The sequence below is a fragment of the Pectinophora gossypiella genome, chromosome 6 (genome assembly GCF_024362695.1).
Source record: "Pectinophora gossypiella chromosome 6, ilPecGoss1.1, whole genome shotgun sequence".
Taxonomy (NCBI): Eukaryota; Metazoa; Arthropoda; class Insecta; order Lepidoptera; family Gelechiidae; genus Pectinophora; species Pectinophora gossypiella.
Window position 1 is genome coordinate 9,171,892 of NC_065409.1, and position 20,013 is coordinate 9,191,904.

At 36.3% G+C, this 20,013-nt stretch overlaps 2 protein-coding genes across 2 annotated transcripts; both read left to right on the forward strand.

Moving 5' to 3' along the window:
* The first annotated feature begins 503 nt into the window (after positions 1 to 503).
* Positions 504 to 3,335, forward strand: LOC126367940 (mpv17-like protein). The gene is made up of 4 exons (XM_050011746.1): positions 504 to 854; positions 1,081 to 1,214; positions 1,768 to 1,899; positions 2,328 to 3,335. The coding sequence occupies exons 1-4, from the start codon at positions 728 to 730 to the stop codon at positions 2,520 to 2,522; spliced, it is 588 nt and encodes a 195-aa protein (XP_049867703.1). The 5' UTR covers positions 504 to 727; the 3' UTR covers positions 2,523 to 3,335.
* A 493-nt stretch (positions 3,336 to 3,828) lies between these two features.
* Positions 3,829 to 19,883, forward strand: LOC126367416 (VPS35 endosomal protein-sorting factor-like). Its single transcript, XM_050010917.1, has 18 exons — positions 3,829 to 3,995; positions 4,135 to 4,225; positions 4,711 to 4,815; positions 4,973 to 5,114; positions 8,158 to 8,312; positions 8,608 to 8,780; positions 8,973 to 9,315; positions 9,473 to 9,648; positions 9,763 to 9,866; positions 10,225 to 10,406; positions 10,817 to 10,963; positions 14,568 to 14,737; positions 15,680 to 15,842; positions 16,489 to 16,660; positions 17,376 to 17,515; positions 18,051 to 18,219; positions 18,981 to 19,246; positions 19,681 to 19,883. Exons 1-18 carry the CDS (start codon positions 3,976 to 3,978, stop codon positions 19,768 to 19,770), a joined length of 2,808 nt encoding a protein of 935 aa, XP_049866874.1. The 5' UTR covers positions 3,829 to 3,975; the 3' UTR covers positions 19,771 to 19,883.
* The last annotated feature ends 130 nt before the right edge of the window (positions 19,884 to 20,013 follow it).

The window sequence follows — 20,013 nt, forward strand, 5'->3', positions numbered from 1 at the left end:
TAAATAATATTTTCAGGTATTATTGTTATTTGTATAATTATCGTAATTTTATAATTATCGGACCGGAAAGCGGAGCGTGGGCAGGCTTCCAACGAGGTGGAAGGTTGCGGGAAAACGCTGGATGCGGGCAGTAAAGGATCGGTTATTGAGGTGAGCCTATGTCCAGCATTGGACGATCTGATGATGAAGAATTATCATAAATAACATCATATTTTTTATTATGATGGTCAGAATGAATATTTCGTGATGCTGTCCGGTTATTGATACTTTATTGTTTAAACGCAAAACCATACAGATTTTCAAGAATAAATTATGACAGTGAGCTTAACAATCTCATTACCTAAAGTATAGTTTGCGAGCTGTGCAAATGTCCCTAGTTATTTAAAAAAATATTGATGCATTAACGAGATGGAGATTTTGATTAACATTTTTTTTCGGGATTTTATATCAATAACTCAGCATAGTCTGCCGCGAGGGCTGGTAACCCATTTACGTACGTCAGAATCAGACAGATTTGAAAATTGACGTGACGTGCGTGTGTCTACGTAGAATAGAACTCACGCGCAGTTTTCTAGTACTTCCTTTTGGCTAAATGCCCAGAAACGCTGTGAAAATTGAAAATCTGTAAGGTCGGGCCATGTTCTTTCATTCATATGGAAATAAGAAGCTTATATAATACACATTACTCATTATTGTAGTCAAAGCGCCTTCCGTGTAGTGTTCTAAAATGGGTGCATTTAGCAAAATTAGAGTAGCTTTTAAGAAATATCCTCTCTTGAGAGGAATGGCTTCTTATGCTGTAATCTGGCCACTTTCTAGTCTCATACAGCAACATTTTGAAGGGAAAAATATTGGTAAGTGAAATAATTTAGTTAGCATAGTCAGAAAGATGATTTAATAATGGTGTAACCTTACGTAAATTTCGAATTACATTATATTAATAGCTTATTTTCACATTTATTGACGATTTAAACTATAGCTAACATGACGCTTAGTGCATTATATTATCATACCTACTTAATTAGCTTATAGCCATTTCACTTTTGGAACATAAAACTTCTCAAACCTGTGTTATTGCAGAAAATTGTGACTGGATGCGATGTGCACGATATGGTTTATATGGATCTTGTTATGTGGCTCCTACACTGTACAGCTGGTTAACTGTGGCCAATGTTATGTGGCCTGGTAATTCAATTCGTGCTGGTATAATCAAGGTATGAATGAATTTATATTATAAATAATTGAAAACTTTGATAACATAGTTTGTGATGTAAGTAAATAGCTATATTTATATTAGTAATAAAATGATGTTTGGATAAAATTGCTGCCTTAGCAATAAGGCCTATTCTTGCAGTCTTCTGCTGAATTTTTAATTTATTTAAATAATTTTGTATTTATTTAAATATATCGCATATCTAGCTCTTAAAAGTCATAAATGTCAAAAAATCTGAAATTGATTTAACTTAGTAATTAACGTAGATATGGCAAAACAAAAATCGTTAAAGTAATCTACTGTAAAATTTTAAATAATACATTTATGACCTTAAAGAACTAGATATGCGATATATGTAAAAAATGTTGCTTGTATTCTTTACAAACTGCACTTACTATAATTTAATATTGCTTTACTAGTCAAAGAACCCATGGTAGACTATGTTCCATACCCCCTCCAGTTGATTGAGGCCTGTGGGCCTGTATAGCCTGTTTATATCTATGTGTACAATAAACATGAATATTATGAACAATATCATTATTATTATTTTTCAGACATTTGTTGAAACAATCACTTACACACCATTTGCTATGTGCAGTTTTTACTTTGGAATGAGCTTATTGGAAATGAAGCCTGTACATGAGGCTGCAGCAGAAGTAAAAGCGAAATTTTGGCCTACATACAAAGTAAGTATTCAAACAGTGTATTTTTTAAATATACAGGGTGAACCAAATTCATATATTATAATGATTTCTGAAGTAAGGTAGAAAATCTTGAAAAAGGTACAAAATGGGTCATATCTCCTAAACCGCAAATAATCGCTCAACATTCATGGGGGTGTTTCTGGTAGCCAATGAGTCCCTCACAATGTCAGTGAACTAACTATACCATAACTACACCATTCAAATAATTATTTACTAACACAACTCAACAATAGCTGGATAGATTTTAATGATATTCTAATTTTTCAATTTGTGTCTGCCCCAAATAGCCAAATAATTAATGAAATCAAAATAATTTATTTCGAAAATTGCGCGAGGAAACTCTATTGACGCGGTACGAAGTTCGCTGTGTCATGAGATACATTAATGAATAATTAAAATTGTTTTTCCAGGTTGGAGCATCTATATGGCCAGCTATAGCAATGTTCAATTTTTGCGTCATTCCTCCTAGAAACAGAGTACCTTTCATAAGTATGTGCAGTCTTATTTGGACTTGTTTCTTAGCCTATATGAAACATTTAGACAAGGAAAAGGTAGCTGCTAAAGCAGGAGCAAGTCCAGTACAGCTTATGAAGATGAATATATGATAATAAATATAATTTAGTTAGACGAATATTCATCTATTTTGTAGGTAGTTCAATTATCATTCTAAAGTACATAGGAAGTCAGAATCATCGAGAATGTAGATTATTGTAAAAGTTATAACAGTAAGTTAGTTAAAGTAACAGGTTGAATTATACCTAATCAAAATCCGTTTGTTTTTTGTATAAAAAACATATGAGATTTTTATTACTTACTTCCAAATGATCTGACTGTTTTTATTCCACCCAAAATATAACATGTGATATTTAGTTAAATAAAAATTAGAAAAAGCATTAACAAGAGTAGCAAGTTAAATATTTTTATAAGTACACTATAAAATAGTGTGTTATAATTAATCTATTAGAATTGAGTTAAACTGTGATAAAAAACTCAAGTGATAACTTTTATGTAACTTCGTATGACGAAATAGTTTAGGTAATGGAAGATGAAAGTCTCATCTGTCAGTCTCAATTGCTATATTATACATGTATAACATTCACAGTAGAAGAAATAAGCAGGTTATATAGATATAATAAAATATACGTATATACGTACTTTGTTCATAAATACGTTTTTGTGATTAACTAAAGTACCATATTATTATTGTAATATGATAAATACATGGACACAAATGTTATAAAGAATATTTTTTTGAATATATTTTTTATTTCATTTAAGACAGATATTGGGCTTAAAATTGTATGAGTATTTATTTTATTACACTTTAAATTAGTGATATTCTTATTGTATTGCTTATTACATATTTTGTTACTATTTCATATTTTATGTTGTGTGGTTTAATAAAAAAATATATCACAGTGAAGAATTTTATTCAACCTTTATATAATACTTGTTATTCAAAATATATTTTTAATGTACATTAAAACACACACAGTACAGTATACATATTCAAGGAGTGTGAGACGGTTTCACGTACTTTTCGGAATATTCGTTATTTCACTTTGACTTTAATAATATACTCGTGAATATATATTTTGTACTTATTATAGAAATATGTTGGTTTTGTTTGCTTATAGAAAAATGAACTGACGTTTAATTTATTTATAAAAAAAAAAAAAAAATTGAGAACTTGTCCTGCGCGCTACTGTGCGAATAAATAAGTGCAATTTAAAATTTAATATTTTTGCAGAAATTGTTTACCATTAACTGGTAATACCATGAGCCATATTGTCGTAGATTATTTTATGGACTAACTTCACGTTCGAAATGTATGTAGTAATGTGTACAAAAATATCGGTATGAAGTTAGACACAAAACACAGAAACAGTGCATTGGGACTCTGTCTATAAACTGTCAGCTCAGCTGATACAGCTGTCATCTGCCGTTATCAGAGCTATCTCACACTGAATATTTTATTTATTTATCATTTACTTTTAAAAAATTGTGTTTATATCGTTCAAAAACAATTTGTTACGGTCAAAATTAACATCGGTCACCATGCCGACGTTTTATGAGTGGTAATGACAATCCCTATAACAAATAAATGTTGATGTAACGAGCGTTCGAAAGTTTTTAACTATTTTATTAACTTTCAATTCGTCTTCAGATGTGTGCACCGGTTTAATTCAATAAACATTTTCACTTTTCTCATTGTAGGACATCTTTGAGGAAGGATAAACAATATATACAGGAATACCCCAGATTTGAAGTGACCAGCCACCCCCTAAAAGTAAACACTGTTACTGTGGTGAGATTTATGCATAATATACATATTTTAAACCAAAGTTGGTTTTTGTTGCACCGTCAATTGTAAACAAATGTATTAAGTACTGTACTTATTTTTAATAAATAAATAAATACTTTGTGTATGCCATCATCCTGCTGGTGTTGCTTGGAGATTTCTGTCCTTTTTTATTTATATTGTCCTAATCCAGATATTGTCCTAGTCCTAATCCAGAAGGACAGAGATATAGTACATCGCCTAGCACGAAAGAGACAAGAGATATGTCTCTTTCGCACTAACGGTATACAGCTTAGTTTAAAAGAGATGAGAGATTAGCACTCTAGTCACATAGCATGAATAATATAACATAGCTGTGCTCCATGCCTTCAGTGGATATGTATATGCTAAATAGTACTGTATTACATTTATTATTGTATAAAACAATATGTAGGTACCAAAGGGAACATAAAATAATGATTAGGTAATATACCTATGTTCTTTTTTTGCAGAAACAAAGCACCAGTAAGAGTTTCATGGAAAATTTGAATAAATGGAGTTCTGCTTTTGATGAAGTAGACCCACTTTTAAGATTTGAACAAATGAACTTGGAAGAAGTGAGTCACTTGAATGTTGTACAAAAAAAAATATACCCTGTTAGGGTATAAAAAAATCATGACACATTCCAATTAAAATGTTTAGATTGGTTCACTGCAGAGATATTTTGAATATGTCTAACCCATTATACTAAAAATCCTTGAACATATTTTCCAGGATATAGCTCCCATTGAGGTGGCTGATATGTCAGTAAACTACACTAAAGCTTGGACTACAAGGAGGGGGGCCATCCTCAACAAATACACTACTGTGGAAAAGTTAACTATTGTAAGCAGCTTCTTGCCTGGGGGAGAGAAAAGTATGTGCAAATATTATTGTTTATTTGTCTAAATATTAAGTAACCTGCTTAACAGTCTATGTGAAAAATTCAATAATCTTTTTAAAGTCATACTTGAAATGTTGACACAGATATAACATGTCTGATTTCCATATTTTTATACAGTTATTTAATAATTTCAAATACAGATTTATTTACAATAACTAACCGTAATACTCTAATCAGTGGGATGAATAATACTCTACAAAAATATACAGGGTGTTAGTGACGTCGTAACGAAAAAAAAAATGGAACGCCTATTTTATTGTACTAAAAATGATGGTGGGTGTTTTTCTTGTCGCAAATGTTTAATTAAGATTTTCAATTTTTACTGTGCCGCAATGTAAGTCGAACAACGCGCCACACAGACGCTAAACTTACGCGCGGCTACGTTACGCGTGCGTGATACGATGTTGATATCTAGGTAGGAGTTTTCATTCTCTTGTATTTAGATGCTTAGTGGTTCAACGTTTAAAAATGTTGTTTGTTGAAGTAGAACACCTACTGCCACGATTTTTCACGCACGGTACCTACCTACCAGTTATTAAAACGTTCCTAACTTATTAACAATAAAAACCCTACTCTTGCCTTACCTTAATTGTTATTCCTTCGGATGAAGTACCTAGGTAGGTACCCTAGAACATGTCACGTCACGTAGGTATGCAACATCGCGTTTCCTCCGCGGTAGGTAGGTATCACACGCACTCACAAACACAACACCTTGCTCTTTAATAAACATCAACAATCTTCCATACTTTTGCGCAGTAAATGGTCTATGATCTATCATCATAGTCGACACTACTCATTTACAGAATGAAACAAACACTCACAAACACGAAAAAAATATCCTCGAAAAACATCACGCGATTCGGGTCAAGCTTAGTATTCGACTGAGCGGAAGCGCGCGGCGGCGTTAGCGCAAAGCATCAAAGGCGCCGACTAAGGGCGCCGACGACGCACCGGCCGCGGCCGAGTCGAGCCGACGACTAGAGAGAGAGAGAGAAGTATGTTTATGGTGCAAGTGACAGAGAAAGAAATAGTATCTGTTCGTATGCCTACTTTATTGGCGAGCGTTGCCCTTGACCCGTGCGCCGGCTATTCACCTGCGCATAGCTGAAGTTGTAGATACGTTATTATTATTATTGATGACATTGATAAAATTTAATAATTAGTAATTTTTATTTGTTTATTTTAAATGTGCGTTCTATGCAGCTTAAAACACGATATGGGACTGAAAAAAATCTAATTTTTTTATGAATTTGGCGACAGGAAACTTCACTTGATACCTATCAACTCAAAGAAATACCTAGTATCTGTTCGTAATGCTTACTTTATTGGAGCGCGTTGCCCTTGATCCGTGAGGCTATTCACGTCCGAGTATCCATCAAGACAGATCAAACAAGCCCTAACTCGGAGGTCTTGCGTCCCAGGATCCTTTAATTATGTCTTAGAACCTTCTTGGCCTATGTGGTCCAGTGGTTGAGCGATGGGATGCGGAGGGTCCGGGTTCGTATTCCGGTGGGGACATATCACAAAAATCTGTTTACAAGGCCTTTGGTTGGGACGTTACAGGCTGATCACCTGATTGTCCGAAAGTAAAATGATCCGTGCTTCGGAAGGTACGTTAAGTCGTTGCTCCCGTCTACTAGGTACTTATGTAAGCACGTAGCCGTTACATGAATATTGTACACAGAACAGGATAGGTTTAATTAGTTCTTTACTGATGATTTAACAATGAGATTTAAAACCACGAATAACTTAGTACTTAGTACCTCGGTACCAACATGTAACAAGAAAAATAAGATCACTCCTCTCGGACAATTTTTTTCTTTGAACATGCCGACATTGCCTACGCGGCGGAGTTGCCAAACTATCGATAGGTAGATTATCAATTGTTGAACTTGAAAATTGTCTAAACTATCGAAAGTAGTGATAGTACATTTAGATCGATACTAGCGATAGTACCGATAGGTCTTGCTTTGTAATAATAATGGGTATTGATCTAAAAGATCTATCGATAGGTACCTACTATTGGTTTTTTTTAACTAGGTATCGATAGAATATCGATAGGCAACACTCTGGCGGAGTGTCCGCCCAATTCTAGACGCGATCTCGCTCGATTTTTGTGTAGCGAGGTTTTGCGTAGGTACTTACATACTAAGTTGGTGGATGGTTGACATAGTAGGTAACTAATTACCTAATCTGTGGTGGTTGTGTTAGTTGGTTGTTAGTTATTCTAATGACAACAAAGAATACAATTATTTACTGTTTCAACTGTTTTAGGTAGATAATGGCCCCGATTCCTATGAGTAAATGAATGAATAACCCGGTCGAATCAAAAAGGTATCTCGCTGGTATGCAAACCGTTTGACGTGTGCTGTCAACTTAATTCTGTCGGTTGTTTTAGATTTCTGCTTAAAATTGACGTGTATTCCATAAATTTTATGCCTGTTGATTATCCGTCCATTTAAGAATAAGAATAAAATAAATTTATAAATTTACGATAGACAGAGAAAGAAATAGGATCGGTTCGTAGTGCCTACTTTGTAGGCCGCGCCGCCGCCGCGCCGCCGCCGGCGTGCGGCGCGGGGCGCGCGGAGCGGGGCGTGCGGAACGGGGCGCGCGGCTCGGTGCGTGTGGCCGTTGACCCGTTCGAGCAGCTGTTGTCTCCATTACATCGAAAATTTTCGATAATTTGTCATTATTGTTTTTTTTATTGAAATTTGGGTTCTATGCAGCTAAAAACACAATATGGAATTGAAAATAATTAAAAACAAAACTCAAAATTTCATGAATTTTGCGACGGAAAATTCCACTAGATATTAACTCAGAATCATGGTCTGAATCATCCCTCTCAGTATTCGTTACGATGTCACTAACACCCGGTATAGTTTACTGATTTAATTTATATAAACAGTTACATTATTTATCATACCAAGACTGTTTAAATATTTTAAGAACACAGTTATTAACATGCTTCTTTTTTGTTTTGTTTTATTTTTATTTTAAGTTAGTTCCTTTTCAGCCCTTATAAGACAGGTATCAAATCTAAATGAGAAGGTGAAACACAGATTGGAACAATTAGATGAGTTTGAAGAAGGTTCCATTAGGAAGACCATGGGACTGAGCCAGCAGGAATATGTTGCTAAGATCAATATGCTCAGTGATGAAATTAAAAAGGTTACTTATTTTCCTTACAATACAAAACAAGAAATAAGATGCAAACACAACAAATAAGAAATACAATTAGTGGCTTTATTCTTCTGAAACTTCCATACATGGTGAATCTCGTAACACATGTGAAATCAGTCATTTTTTTAAAGTGCTTTAATATTCTGCAAGTGCTAGTACATCAATATGTATAATGTGTTTAATCAAGTTCTATAAGTTGTATTTTAATGTTGCATACAAAAAAAAGCAAGCATTCTGTGTTACCTTGTTGTCACAGTGAACTGTGAAATATTTTTATTTTTAGGCATGGAACTCTGAGCAAAGGGTAAAAGCGTTCAAAATCGGCATCCAATGTTCAAAGCTACTCTCTGATGTGACTGTAATGCATTTCTACCCAAGCAAGTTTGTGCTGATCACTGATATTTTGGACACTTTTGGTAATTTAGTATTTGAGCGATTAAAAACAAAAAGTTTTGGGTGAGTTACTGAAAATATTGCTGCATGGTTCAAGGATAAGATATTTTGTAAAATTTTTGGATTCTTGTGCGTAAGAGCTTGTTTCTTATACGGCCTCCTTGGTCGTCTTAAGTTTTTTTTTTGACGGCCGTCGTTAACTGGCAGGTCTTCCCAAAATGTACATTTATACAAATGTATTGCACCTACTTGCAGGAATCGTGAAATAAAGTCCATTCACGAGATCGATCCTTCAGCAGTGTCTGACCAAGCCAAGGAGACTTGTCAGAACTGGATGTTCAAGATGGCTTCAATCCGGGAACTGCTCCCGCGGCTTTATATGGAGATGACTCTATTACAATGCTACGCCTTCATTTCCAAAGACGAGATCAGACCGGTTATCGCGAGACTGACCAAAATGATCAGAGGCATCGGCAATCCGCTAGTAGCGATATACCTAAGGTTGTATCTATGCCGCATCGCCTCCAAGTTGTTGGGCAAAGAAAGTGAACGGTATTTCTATGACAACTTCATGGAGTTTATCGAGGAATATGACCAGGTGGGGGTTGTTTGATGCTGTAGGAGTACTAAGCATAGTTTGAAAAAATAAATAAACTGCAGTTGAGAACGCTGAACTTGTGATGCATTTCTTATTGCTTTTCATAAATATTTATTATTTACACATTATTTATAAATGAATTGTTTTTTATTGTTAGGTATTCCATCCGGCAATAACGAAGAAATACGAAGTGCAGTTGTTGACTATGGACAAATATTTGAATCTGTACATGCCTGCTTTAGACTGGTTGCTTTACGGTACCTTGAATTCAGATAAATGCAAACTTACCCTTTTGGAAGAACTCCTGAAGAAATGCCAGGAAATGGAAAATAAGTATGTACTAATTTTTTTTACCGACTTCATATAACGATGTTATGCTAATGCAATAGCTGCTGTAAAATATTTTTGGTTTGTGAATGTTAAACTGTTTTTATATTTTATTTGCAGTGAGCTGTTACTATGCTGTGTGGTATCGGGTTTCGACTCTATGACTATCATAAAAAAGTCTCCAGAAATTTTAGACATGATCCAGAACTCGGCTGACAGAATGGGTATATTAGTTGCAGCTTTTTAGCTCTGTAAATGTTGCAACGAAAATTAGTATTCGTTTGCGTACCTATTTACACGGGCGGCGGTATCGTGCGACTTCAAAGGCGTTGCCCTATTGTAGGGATTGTAATACTGGGTAATGTAATACTCAAACATTACATTACAAGCAAAGTTACTTTACAAGCGAAGTTACATTACAAGCGAATGCTCACTGGTGGAGCACCCTCAAGACACTCCAGGCTGAGACACTAGATTTTTCGATAAATAAGATGTTTTTGTGTTTCGTAAGGCACGTTTACCTTGGTTTGTATACGTCAAAAGCAGAACTCAGTGGATTACCACACCTACCTCTTTCCCCAGTACTCTTGAATGAAGTGCTGGCGTCCCTGGGCGAACACCTTTGTTCCGCGGACAATTACCGCCAACTGTCTTCGGAGGCGCTCACGCAGGCGTGGTGGAAGATCGCGAGCAACATGAAGTCTCCCTTCCACTTCCTGCAAGTCCTCGAGCCTTGGCTGCAGTTCGCTTGCACGCATTTGTCGGTATGTACTTTCAGATTCGCTGAAAATTATGGCAGAGTTTAACCTCGTAACGCCGCGATTTCCTAACTCAATGACACAAAAGTTGACTCAAAAGTTTATAGCATTTATGATAAACATGACGGCCTTCGTGGTCTTGTGGTTCCATGTTCGAATCCTGGTGGGGACATCACAAAAATCACTTTGTGATCCCTAGTTTGGTTAGGACATCGCAGGCTGATCACCCGATTGTTTGAAAGCAAGATGATCCGTGTTCGGAGGGTACGTTAAGTTACTATTTACTTAAGTATGTAGTCGTTACAAGAGCCATGGCTTGGCGGTACAATAGTAACCCTGACCCCAGGGTTGATGAGGTCAGTCACCGGTTTACCGACCCACACGAAGGAAGATATTAAACATGGTGTTTGTTTCAGACGCAACACGTGAACATAATTTTGCGTGGTACAATACGCTACATGATCAAATGTGGGAGACCGGCGGATGAGTTCTCTGGCAACTTTCAGTTCGTCATCAAAAGAATGCTCAAGTCTATTCCTGACGTAGAAGAACTGTTCTTGATGGTGAGTGTGTTATTTATTATTCTTTGAATACTGCCGAGTGTCAGGAGATTCGCCAAATAAAGTGTATAATGCCATTCTGCTTCTAGAACCCATTCCAGATTAAGAATTGTGCTAATTAGGAGTGTGTTGGGACAAGTTATTGAGTCTTTATTTATATATCTCGTCATCAGCCCATTAACGTCCCCACTGCTGGGGCACGGGCCTTCCCTATGGATGGATAGGAAGATCGGGCCGGGCCCAGTGCGGATTGATGGTTATTAACGACTGCTAATGCAGCCGGGACCAACGGCTTAACGTGCCTTCCGAAGCACGGAGGAGCTCGAGATGAAAACTTTTTTTTGTGGTCACCCATCCTATGACCGGCCTTTGCGGAAGTTGCTTAACTTTAACAATCGCAGACCGAACGCGTTTACCGCTGCGCCACCGCACATTGGGTCGAAAGTGCTATTGCAGGGACTTACGATTCAACTTTCGATTATCACATATTTGATTATGCCAATAGATAGAGCTAATCAAACACAATAAATGTTATGTTAGGTCATTTTTTCCTAAACTTTATACTTTGGTCAGAAAAAAACATTTTCTGTTTTTTTTGTATGAAACGTATCAAAGACAGTTAAATTTCTGCCAAGTCCATACCGATCCAGCTGCGAGACCTTATTTTCTGTAATCTTTGTCTAGTTGACTACTCAAATGCAAAATCAGCATCTGCCTAAAGTTGCAATTCTTTGAAAGAAATGGGTCAGAAAAGGACAAAAAATTCAACATTTCAAAATTCAGTTTTATGTTTTATTAATTTATTATAAGCTTAGTTCTATGTTAAATACTATACAGAAATACATTACAATACAAGTGACAAAGTTAAAATGAACAAAAAATTATTTTGAAGGTACCTACCCAGAACATATAATTAATGAATAACCTTTACTTATGGTTTTTCGTTATAAAATTTCTCAAAATTAATTAACCTCTATATATCACTATTGCTCGCCATAAATTGTGACAATACATTCTTACAACTCTTATTAATTGGTTACCTACATAAGTTTTAACAAGATAATAATATAATCTTAAGAGATAAACAAAAATATACTAAGTACTTAACTTGTAAAAGACAAAAGATATTAAATACAAAAAAGTTAGCCATTATTTTAAAATGCTATTCACTTCACTATCACTAGAACTATCTTCTAAATTACTTATGTCTATAAATTCTATATCAGATTCAAGCGGATAATGCAGCAAAAGCTCTCTGGCTTCGGAAGAAAGAATCATTCCCTTTTGCTTTGTCATTCGACGTCTAAGACTCGTTATCACTGGATCAGAAGACAATAGAAGATTATGCAAAATGTCTTCATTTGTCGCTGTCCTACTCTCTTCTTCTCTTCTATCGTGTGGATTGTGAGGTGGATTAACCCCATCAACCCTGGTGTCAGGGTTGCTGTCCTACTTATTTTTCTGAAAAGGTTCTCTCTGTATTTCCGGAAGTCTTTGTTACGAGCTTCTGCTGCTTCTTCAGATAGTTTTCCTATGGGCATAGCACCAAAAATGGATAAAATCCAAAATTTTCTCAGTACTGTAAAAACACTGGTGGAATTTTATCCATGGTATTACATGCCTTCGAGTTATTGATCCATGGAGCAGATATAATTAAACATTTTGGTGCTATGCCCATAGGAAAACTATCTGAAGAAACAGCAGAAGCTCGTAACAAAGACTTCCGGAAATACAGAGAAAACCATTCCAGAAAAATAAGTAGGACAGCGACAAATGAAGACATTTTGCATAATCTTCTATTGTCTTCTGATCCAGTGATAACGAATCTTAGACGTCGAATGACAAAGCAAAAGGGAATGATTCTTTCTTCCGAAGCCAGAGAGCTTTTGCTGCATTATCCGCTTGAATCTGATATAGAATTTATAGACATAAGTAACTTAGAAGATAGTTCTAGTGATAGTGAAGTGAATAGCATTTTAAAATAATGGCTAACTTTTTTGTATTTAATATCTTTTGTTCTTTAAGTACTTAGTATATTTTTGTTTATCTCTTAAGATTATATTATTATCTTGTTAAAACTTATGTAGGTAACCAATTAATAAGAGTTGTAAGAATGTATTGTCACAATTTATGGCGAGCAATAGTGATATATAGAGGTTAATTAATTTTGAGAAATATAACGAAAAACCATAAGTAAAGGTTATTCATTAATTATATGTTCTGGGTAGGTACCTTCAAAATATTTTTTTGTTCATTTTAACTTTGTCACTTGTGTTGTAATGTATTTCTGTATAGTATTTAACATAGAACTAAGCTTATAATAAATTAATAAAACATAAAACTGAATTTTGAAATGTTGAATTTTTTGTCCTTTTCTGACCCATTTCTTTCAAAGAATTGCAACTTTAGGCAGATGCTGATTTTGCATTTGAGTAGTCAACTAGACAAAGATTACAGAAAATAAGGTCTCGCAGCTGGATCGGTATGGACTTGGCAGAAATTTAACTGTCTTTGATACGTTTCATACAAAAAAAACAGAAAATGTTTTTTTCTGACCAAAGTATAAAGTTTAGAAAAAAATGACCTAACATAACATTTATTGTGTTTGATTAGCTCTATCTATTGGCATAATCAAATATGTGATAATCGAAAGTTGAATCGTAAGTCCCTGCAATAGCACTTTCGACCCAATGTGCACCGAGCTCCTTTATTTATATATATGTATGGTTTACTGTAGACGTGTGCGTCTGCGACTGTGGAACGTCCCTCGACTATATCATACCTAATGTGTCAAGAATATAACCAACACCGTTAGAATAGAAAAAATAAATAAAAAATTACCTTATTCCGAATAGAGCCTCGTCTTAGCCCAACATAACATAAACTCATGGCTATATCCTAATTGGGGCAGTCAGAGAGTACTTAGTACATCTTGTGATGGATGTATTAAGTACCCACACCTCACAGAGCGTATCTGTTAGAATAACGTGAAACTTAGCCTTTAGACATGTAACTATTTAATTACTTTTTTATTTTCTTGGCATTGTGTTTTGACTATTTTCATTTAACTTTCTTCGTTTGACTTGTGGGTACACTAACAATTTTGCGTACCTATGTAATGGTGTAAGAGCTCGGTGGCGCAGCGGTAAACGCCCTCGGTCTGCGATTGTTGAAGTTAAGCAACTTTCGCAAAGGCCGGTCATAGGATGGGTGACCACAAAAAAAAAGTTTTAATCTCGAGCTCCTCCGTGCTTCGGAAGGCACGTTAAGTCGTTGGTCCCGGCTGTTTTAGCAGTCGTTAATAACCATCAATCCGCACTGGGCCCGCGTGATGGTTTAAGGCCCGATCTCCCTATCCATCCATAGGGAAGGCCCGTGCCCCAGCAGTGGGGACGTTAATGGGCTGATGATGATGATGTAATGGCCAAATATGCTGTACTTAAGCATTATTTGTTGTTACCACCGAAAATATTAGTGCCAAATATTATTTGATTGATTAGCTCAAAGTAGTCAAAATACAACTTGCATACTAAAGTTAAAATATTATTTGATTGATTAGCTCAAAGTAGTCAAAATACAACTTGCATACTAAAGTTCCTTTCTCCAGGATGCGTTTATGCCAGTAGTGGAGCTGGTGCAGACATCCAGTGCCCGCACGATGATGGCCAAGACCGTGTTGTCGATGTTCTTCCCTCGATACACTGGCGTGCGCATCGAGGACCACATAGTAATATCTAGCCTTATGCGCCTCTGCTGTATACTGCATGACTCTATCAAGTGAGTTACATCCTTTATAACTTTAGGAATTGTAGGATGTATGAAAGTGTCGGTAAGAGAATAAGATGATATAAGTTAAACGAGTAAGAGAGAGACAGATACGTTAGACAGAGATGCAGAATGTACGTGTGAAAGAGAAAAGAAATGAGTGAAGATGGATACAATTGAACAGAGTTGAAGAGCGAGAGGGATAAGCGAAAGGGACAGAAGAGAAACGACGACGCGGTGAAGGCTGTATTTTTGTAATAAGAATAATTAAATGAGAATAAGGTTTTTGTTTCCGGTCTCTGCATAACCATGATTAGAATGGCAGGAGGACAGAGATATAGTACATCGCATAGCGCAAAAGAGATATTATTATATCTCTCGTCTCTTTCCCACTAACGGTAGACAGCTTAGTACGAAAGGGACGAGAGGTGTCACTTTTGATCATGCTATGTGAAGGGGTCTAGTGTTCCTATTTATATTGAGTGATGTTTTGTTTTGTATACTGTACTTGGACACATTTGTTATCGCGTGTGGGTTGTCAGGTGGAATACCAGCGTCATCAATCCTGGTGTCAGGGTTATGAATGAGCCACTAAAAGCCCCTGACATGGTTCATGTAACTATTACTCAGTTACATTAGTAAATAGTAACCGGGACCAAAGGCTTAACGTGCCTTTCGGAGTACGGATCATCTTACTTTCCGGGGGCGCCAAAATCAACCAAGACTGGTTCACCTTGGCCGCAAACTGGTGGCCATAAACAACATTTTTAAAGGATTTAAATAGGTAAATTTCGGTGGCCGTAAAGTAATCGAAAAATTTTATAGTTTAACGGGCTGGGGGGTGGCACTTTTGAGGTCTTGCACCACCTAAATATTTCGCTAGGGCCGCCACTGCGTATGACATAGGAGTAGAGGATGATGTGAATTATTGTAACGTTATTTTTCTTTTCAAAGTGCTGTAACAGTGGAAGACGAGAGTAAGATTTGCGCGGAGCTGATCACAAAGTACGTGCAAGCCGTGTCGTATCAGGACGACTTGGAACAACAGCTCAACTTCTATGTGGAGTGCCGCTCAGCATTCATCAAACTAGACGCAGTGCTTATAGCGTTGGTCCATGTGAGTGCTCATGATGATCATATTAAAATTTGTTCGAGTGTTTCTTCGGACAATTTTTTTTTTTAAATAACGTCTAGGGCCCTATGCCGAGGTTTTTCTTGCAGCTTTTTTTCTCCGGCTATACAGGTTGTGAGAAGCTGAAGCTGCAGTAGTTTTAATAAAAATGATGATGACTATGTTACCTACTGAATAAAGATATTTTTGAATTTGACGCCTGAGGGACATTGTCTTGATATCAATAGTACAAAATTGCCTTTAAAGGAAACGGTTAAATCAATTGAACACACGGTTTAAAGCAAGCTGGGTATCAAATATCTTTATGGCTATTGATGCTTACAGTATCTTACCTGGCAAAATCCTAGGTCAAAGATATATTATGAAATTCTGATTACTAAATAAAGACATATTTTAAAACTGACGGAAAACATTTTCTTTTTTCTATATAACTTATTTATGAATTTTAAACAAGACGTAATAAGTCAAAACTTAATAATACGTCCGGCAAATTGTTTTTCATATTTCTTGTTTTGATGTTTAGTAAAAAGTAACTATTAAGAAACTAGCCTATTATTACATACACAACATTCATACAAAAGAGATAACTTACCTTTATAATTGAGTTACGATTCAAGTTCTATTTCTACAGGCGGTGAACACCCTAGCCGCTCGCGCAGGGGAGGCGCGCGCTAAGTGGCTGCAGCGCGCATGCGCCGCGTATAGCTTTGTGACGGTCCCGTCATTGCGATGTGCGCTCACTAAGGCGCACTTGTACCTGCTCAGCGGACAGGTGGCGCTACTCAACAACTGTGTAGGCCAGGGTAAGTTATATTAACAGTGTTACGAAGAAAATGGTGCCAATTCCTGCAGACGCCATCAAATTTTATTTTAAGTTATCCTGTCATTTTCTTAGACGGGTAATCGACAGGCATAAAATTTATGGAACACACGTCAATTTTAAGCAGAAATCTAAAACAACCGTCTAAAAATTTTACATCGGCCAATAACCCGGCAGAGTGAAGTAAACAGCACGCAGCTTTTTGATTCGTCCGGGTTATTCATTCATTTACTCATTCTTCCTAAAATTAAGAGCTGTCAATCATCCGTCTCTTTCCTTTTCGGTGGATAAAAAATGACAAAATTAAGTGTCCGCAGGAATCGGGGCCAATGGCAGACGTAAAGCGTGTGAGTCGCAGAAGCCACGTCTGCAGGAGGGCCGTGGACGTAACACAATTTCGTAGATGTCGTAAATAAAGATGTGGCGAGAGCGCCTCATTGATTATGGTCTTCGTCTGATTAAGATATACCCAGAACTGGGATATTCTATAGATAGATAACTCACGAAATAACTTCCTTTACATATTATAACATACAATTGAGGAGCTCGGTGGCGCAGCGGTAAACGCGCTCGGTCTGCGATTGTTGCAGTTAAGCAACTTTCGCAAAGGCCGGTCCTAGGATGGGTGAAAATAAATAAATAAATACCCTAATTGGTATATTGGTTTACAACATATTACCTATCTACTTTATTTGTAGCTGAAGCAAACTTCAAGGCTTTCGTAAGTCTGATACCAGACATTCCTGATTTTATAATGGAGGACGGACAGAAGAAACCTACTCATATCAAAGTTGAAGGACTTCTTAGTGACTTTTTATCTACCCTTCTGATATTACCGGTAAGCTATGGCGAGTGATATAAGGTGTATTTTTATTAGGTTTAGCCACGAGTATTTTTTTTTATTTATTTACATTTAAAGTTATCACCGTGCAGAAGCACCAATGCGCCGTAAATAATATTATTTATATTTGTTTTAATGTTATTCTCTGAACGCTTTTCGCTTTCATTTACCTATTTAATTATGTATTTTATATCGAAGTGAAATGTCTATCTATAATGGCCTAAACGCAGCTCGCTTCAAATCGGTGATAAAATTATTATGATTCGTTTTCTTTGTAAAGAAAACAGCCAAATATAAACAGCCTATATTCGTTACGCTGCTGGGCACAGACCTCCCCTCGATAAAACGGAGGGGGTATGAAGCATACTCCACGCAGCTCGACTGCGGGTTGGTGGTGTTTTTACGGCCAATAGCCGGGACCAACGGCTTAACGTGCCCTAAGCAAGGAATCATCTTACTTTTTCGGACGATCAAGTGATACTTATGCGATTTAAAAACGGAATATATTATTTAAAATATCATATTGTTACAGGATAACGTGGATAGTAATTGTAAAGCGTACATTCTGAGTGGATTTATTAAGACTATGGAGAGAATACATTGGAGAAAGTCTGAGCCTTTATATTACGAAACATTGTTACGCACTTTGGACTTACTTTGTCAAATGACCCAAGAGACTTATTCCTACCACATAGATACTGGTGAGTATTTAAAATTAGTCTTTCAGCATTAAGTTATGTAGAATCAAAATTTAGAGCATGATTCGTTAAGAGAATCTAAATTATGTTCGATCTTACGATAGGAGAATCTGATGTCGCCGTTGTCGGATACGATAATGAGGACTGTATTTACATATACGTATGTAGAATAATTCAATATTCGATAATTCATTCAAAAAGTTACACACATAAAATCACGCTTATTTTCCACCGGGGTAAGCAGAGACGGATGAAAATGGAATATAGAATTCAATTTGTTTCGGTCCTGCATACTTCTCTTGCTTCCTCCACTCATCAATCGTTTTATACACGCACGCCGGTTCATAGTAGATCGTACTGAACCTTTTCAAAGGACATCTCCAATTTGGTCAATGTACGTCCTTCTAGGTCTTACTCAGCCAGCCCTACCAACCTTTGCTTTATATTTACTGCTTTCGTAATTCTATTAAAGAAATAAAGAAACATTTTACTTTTGGACACCACAGACACAGACAGACAGGTAGGTTATATTATTCTTCATCCGTTTTACGTGTCCAAACCAATTTAACATTTCCTTCCCTTCTCAATCTTAGTCACCATATCGTCTTTTACACCACATCTCTCTTATTACACAGTTCAAAAAGTTATAGGAATAAATAACATAAAGTCCTACAGAAGCCTGGAACCTTCGAAAATTGCACGATTACCAATAGATTCAATTTCTAATTTCAACAGCAAGTTCATAATGTCATTTACTTTCATAGTTCTTTCAAACGACAAGCTGTACGGGTCCGAGGCGGAGTTCATTGACACCATAGAAAAGTATGCCACGAACATATGCCAAGAGTTGCTGGTGGTGTTGAAGTTGCTCGGCGACGCTAAAGAGACTAAAAAGCAATACAATTTGTCATTGGCGTTGTTCTGGCGGGTCATAAGACGAGGAAATCTCGAACAACACGCGATGATAAGCCTCGCCGCCAACCTATGGATACTGTCGCAAAAGTTACAAGACTCCAACAATAAAATAGCGGTAAGTCCGAAAATCCCAATTGCCCAATCGTGTGTTTTATAAATAGAAAATGAACATTTAGCCAAATTACTTTTTCGGAGCGTGATGATGTAAATAAAATACAAATGAGAACTTTTTGGGTGTTTTTAAATATTATTACAATGTATACCCAGGAACGACCAAAATAGAATGCTGCAATTATCCCGACTACGTTCTATCTAACGAGACTCATTCTAATAGACATTGGGCCGGTAACTTGTCACTATGTTTCAAAAACGTTTTTAACACCAGTAATAAAAGCTCAATAAAAGTAATAACTAATAATCAACTCACTTGTAGCAATAATACTACTACGTTTCGTGGTTATGCCTGTCCTGGTAGGCTGCAGGTGCAGGCGTGTAGGTCTGCCTGTACGTATATTTTTGTAATAATTTCGTAAATATTGTTTGTTACAGAAGGCGATATTATCTGCACTAGAAAAGAGCGATAAACCAGCTAGTCACCAACTACTTCAAAAATTGAACGAAACTGCGCGAATTTCGTAATCATTATAATTGATAGCATTCCATATTCTGTACAGTTATATTTAAGAAATATGTTAATAAGTAGTATTAATTTATGTAACGACTTTACAATCAATAATAAACGCTATTGTTTACGACTTTGTTTTCGTTGTCTACTCAATAATCCGTAAGTAATCGTTTTTTTATGCCAGTGAAAATTGTCTCCGTCGTGCTGGTACATTAACTTGTGCAACCCACTATCAAGAAAAACTAGCAGTTTTTCGG

Bases quoted from the DNA above. Each gene is read 5' to 3' on its own strand.
- LOC126367940 (XM_050011746.1), top strand. From the start codon at position 728: ATGGGTGCATTTAGCAAAATTAGAGTAGCTTTTAAGAAATATCCTCTC. The intron at 855-1,080 runs GTAAGTGAAATA...GTGTTATTGCAG, and splicing joins TTTTGAAGGGAAAAATATTG to AAAATTGTGACTGGATGCGA. The intron at 1,900-2,327 runs GTAAGTATTCAA...TTGTTTTTCCAG, and splicing joins AATTTTGGCCTACATACAAA to GTTGGAGCATCTATATGGCC.
- LOC126367416 (XM_050010917.1), top strand. From the start codon at position 3,976: ATGCCGACGTTTTATGAGTG. The intron at 5,115-8,157 runs GTATGTGCAAAT...GTTCCTTTTCAG, and splicing joins CTTGCCTGGGGGAGAGAAAA to CCCTTATAAGACAGGTATCA. The intron at 14,738-15,679 runs GTGAGTTACATC...TTCTTTTCAAAG, and splicing joins ATACTGCATGACTCTATCAA to TGCTGTAACAGTGGAAGACG.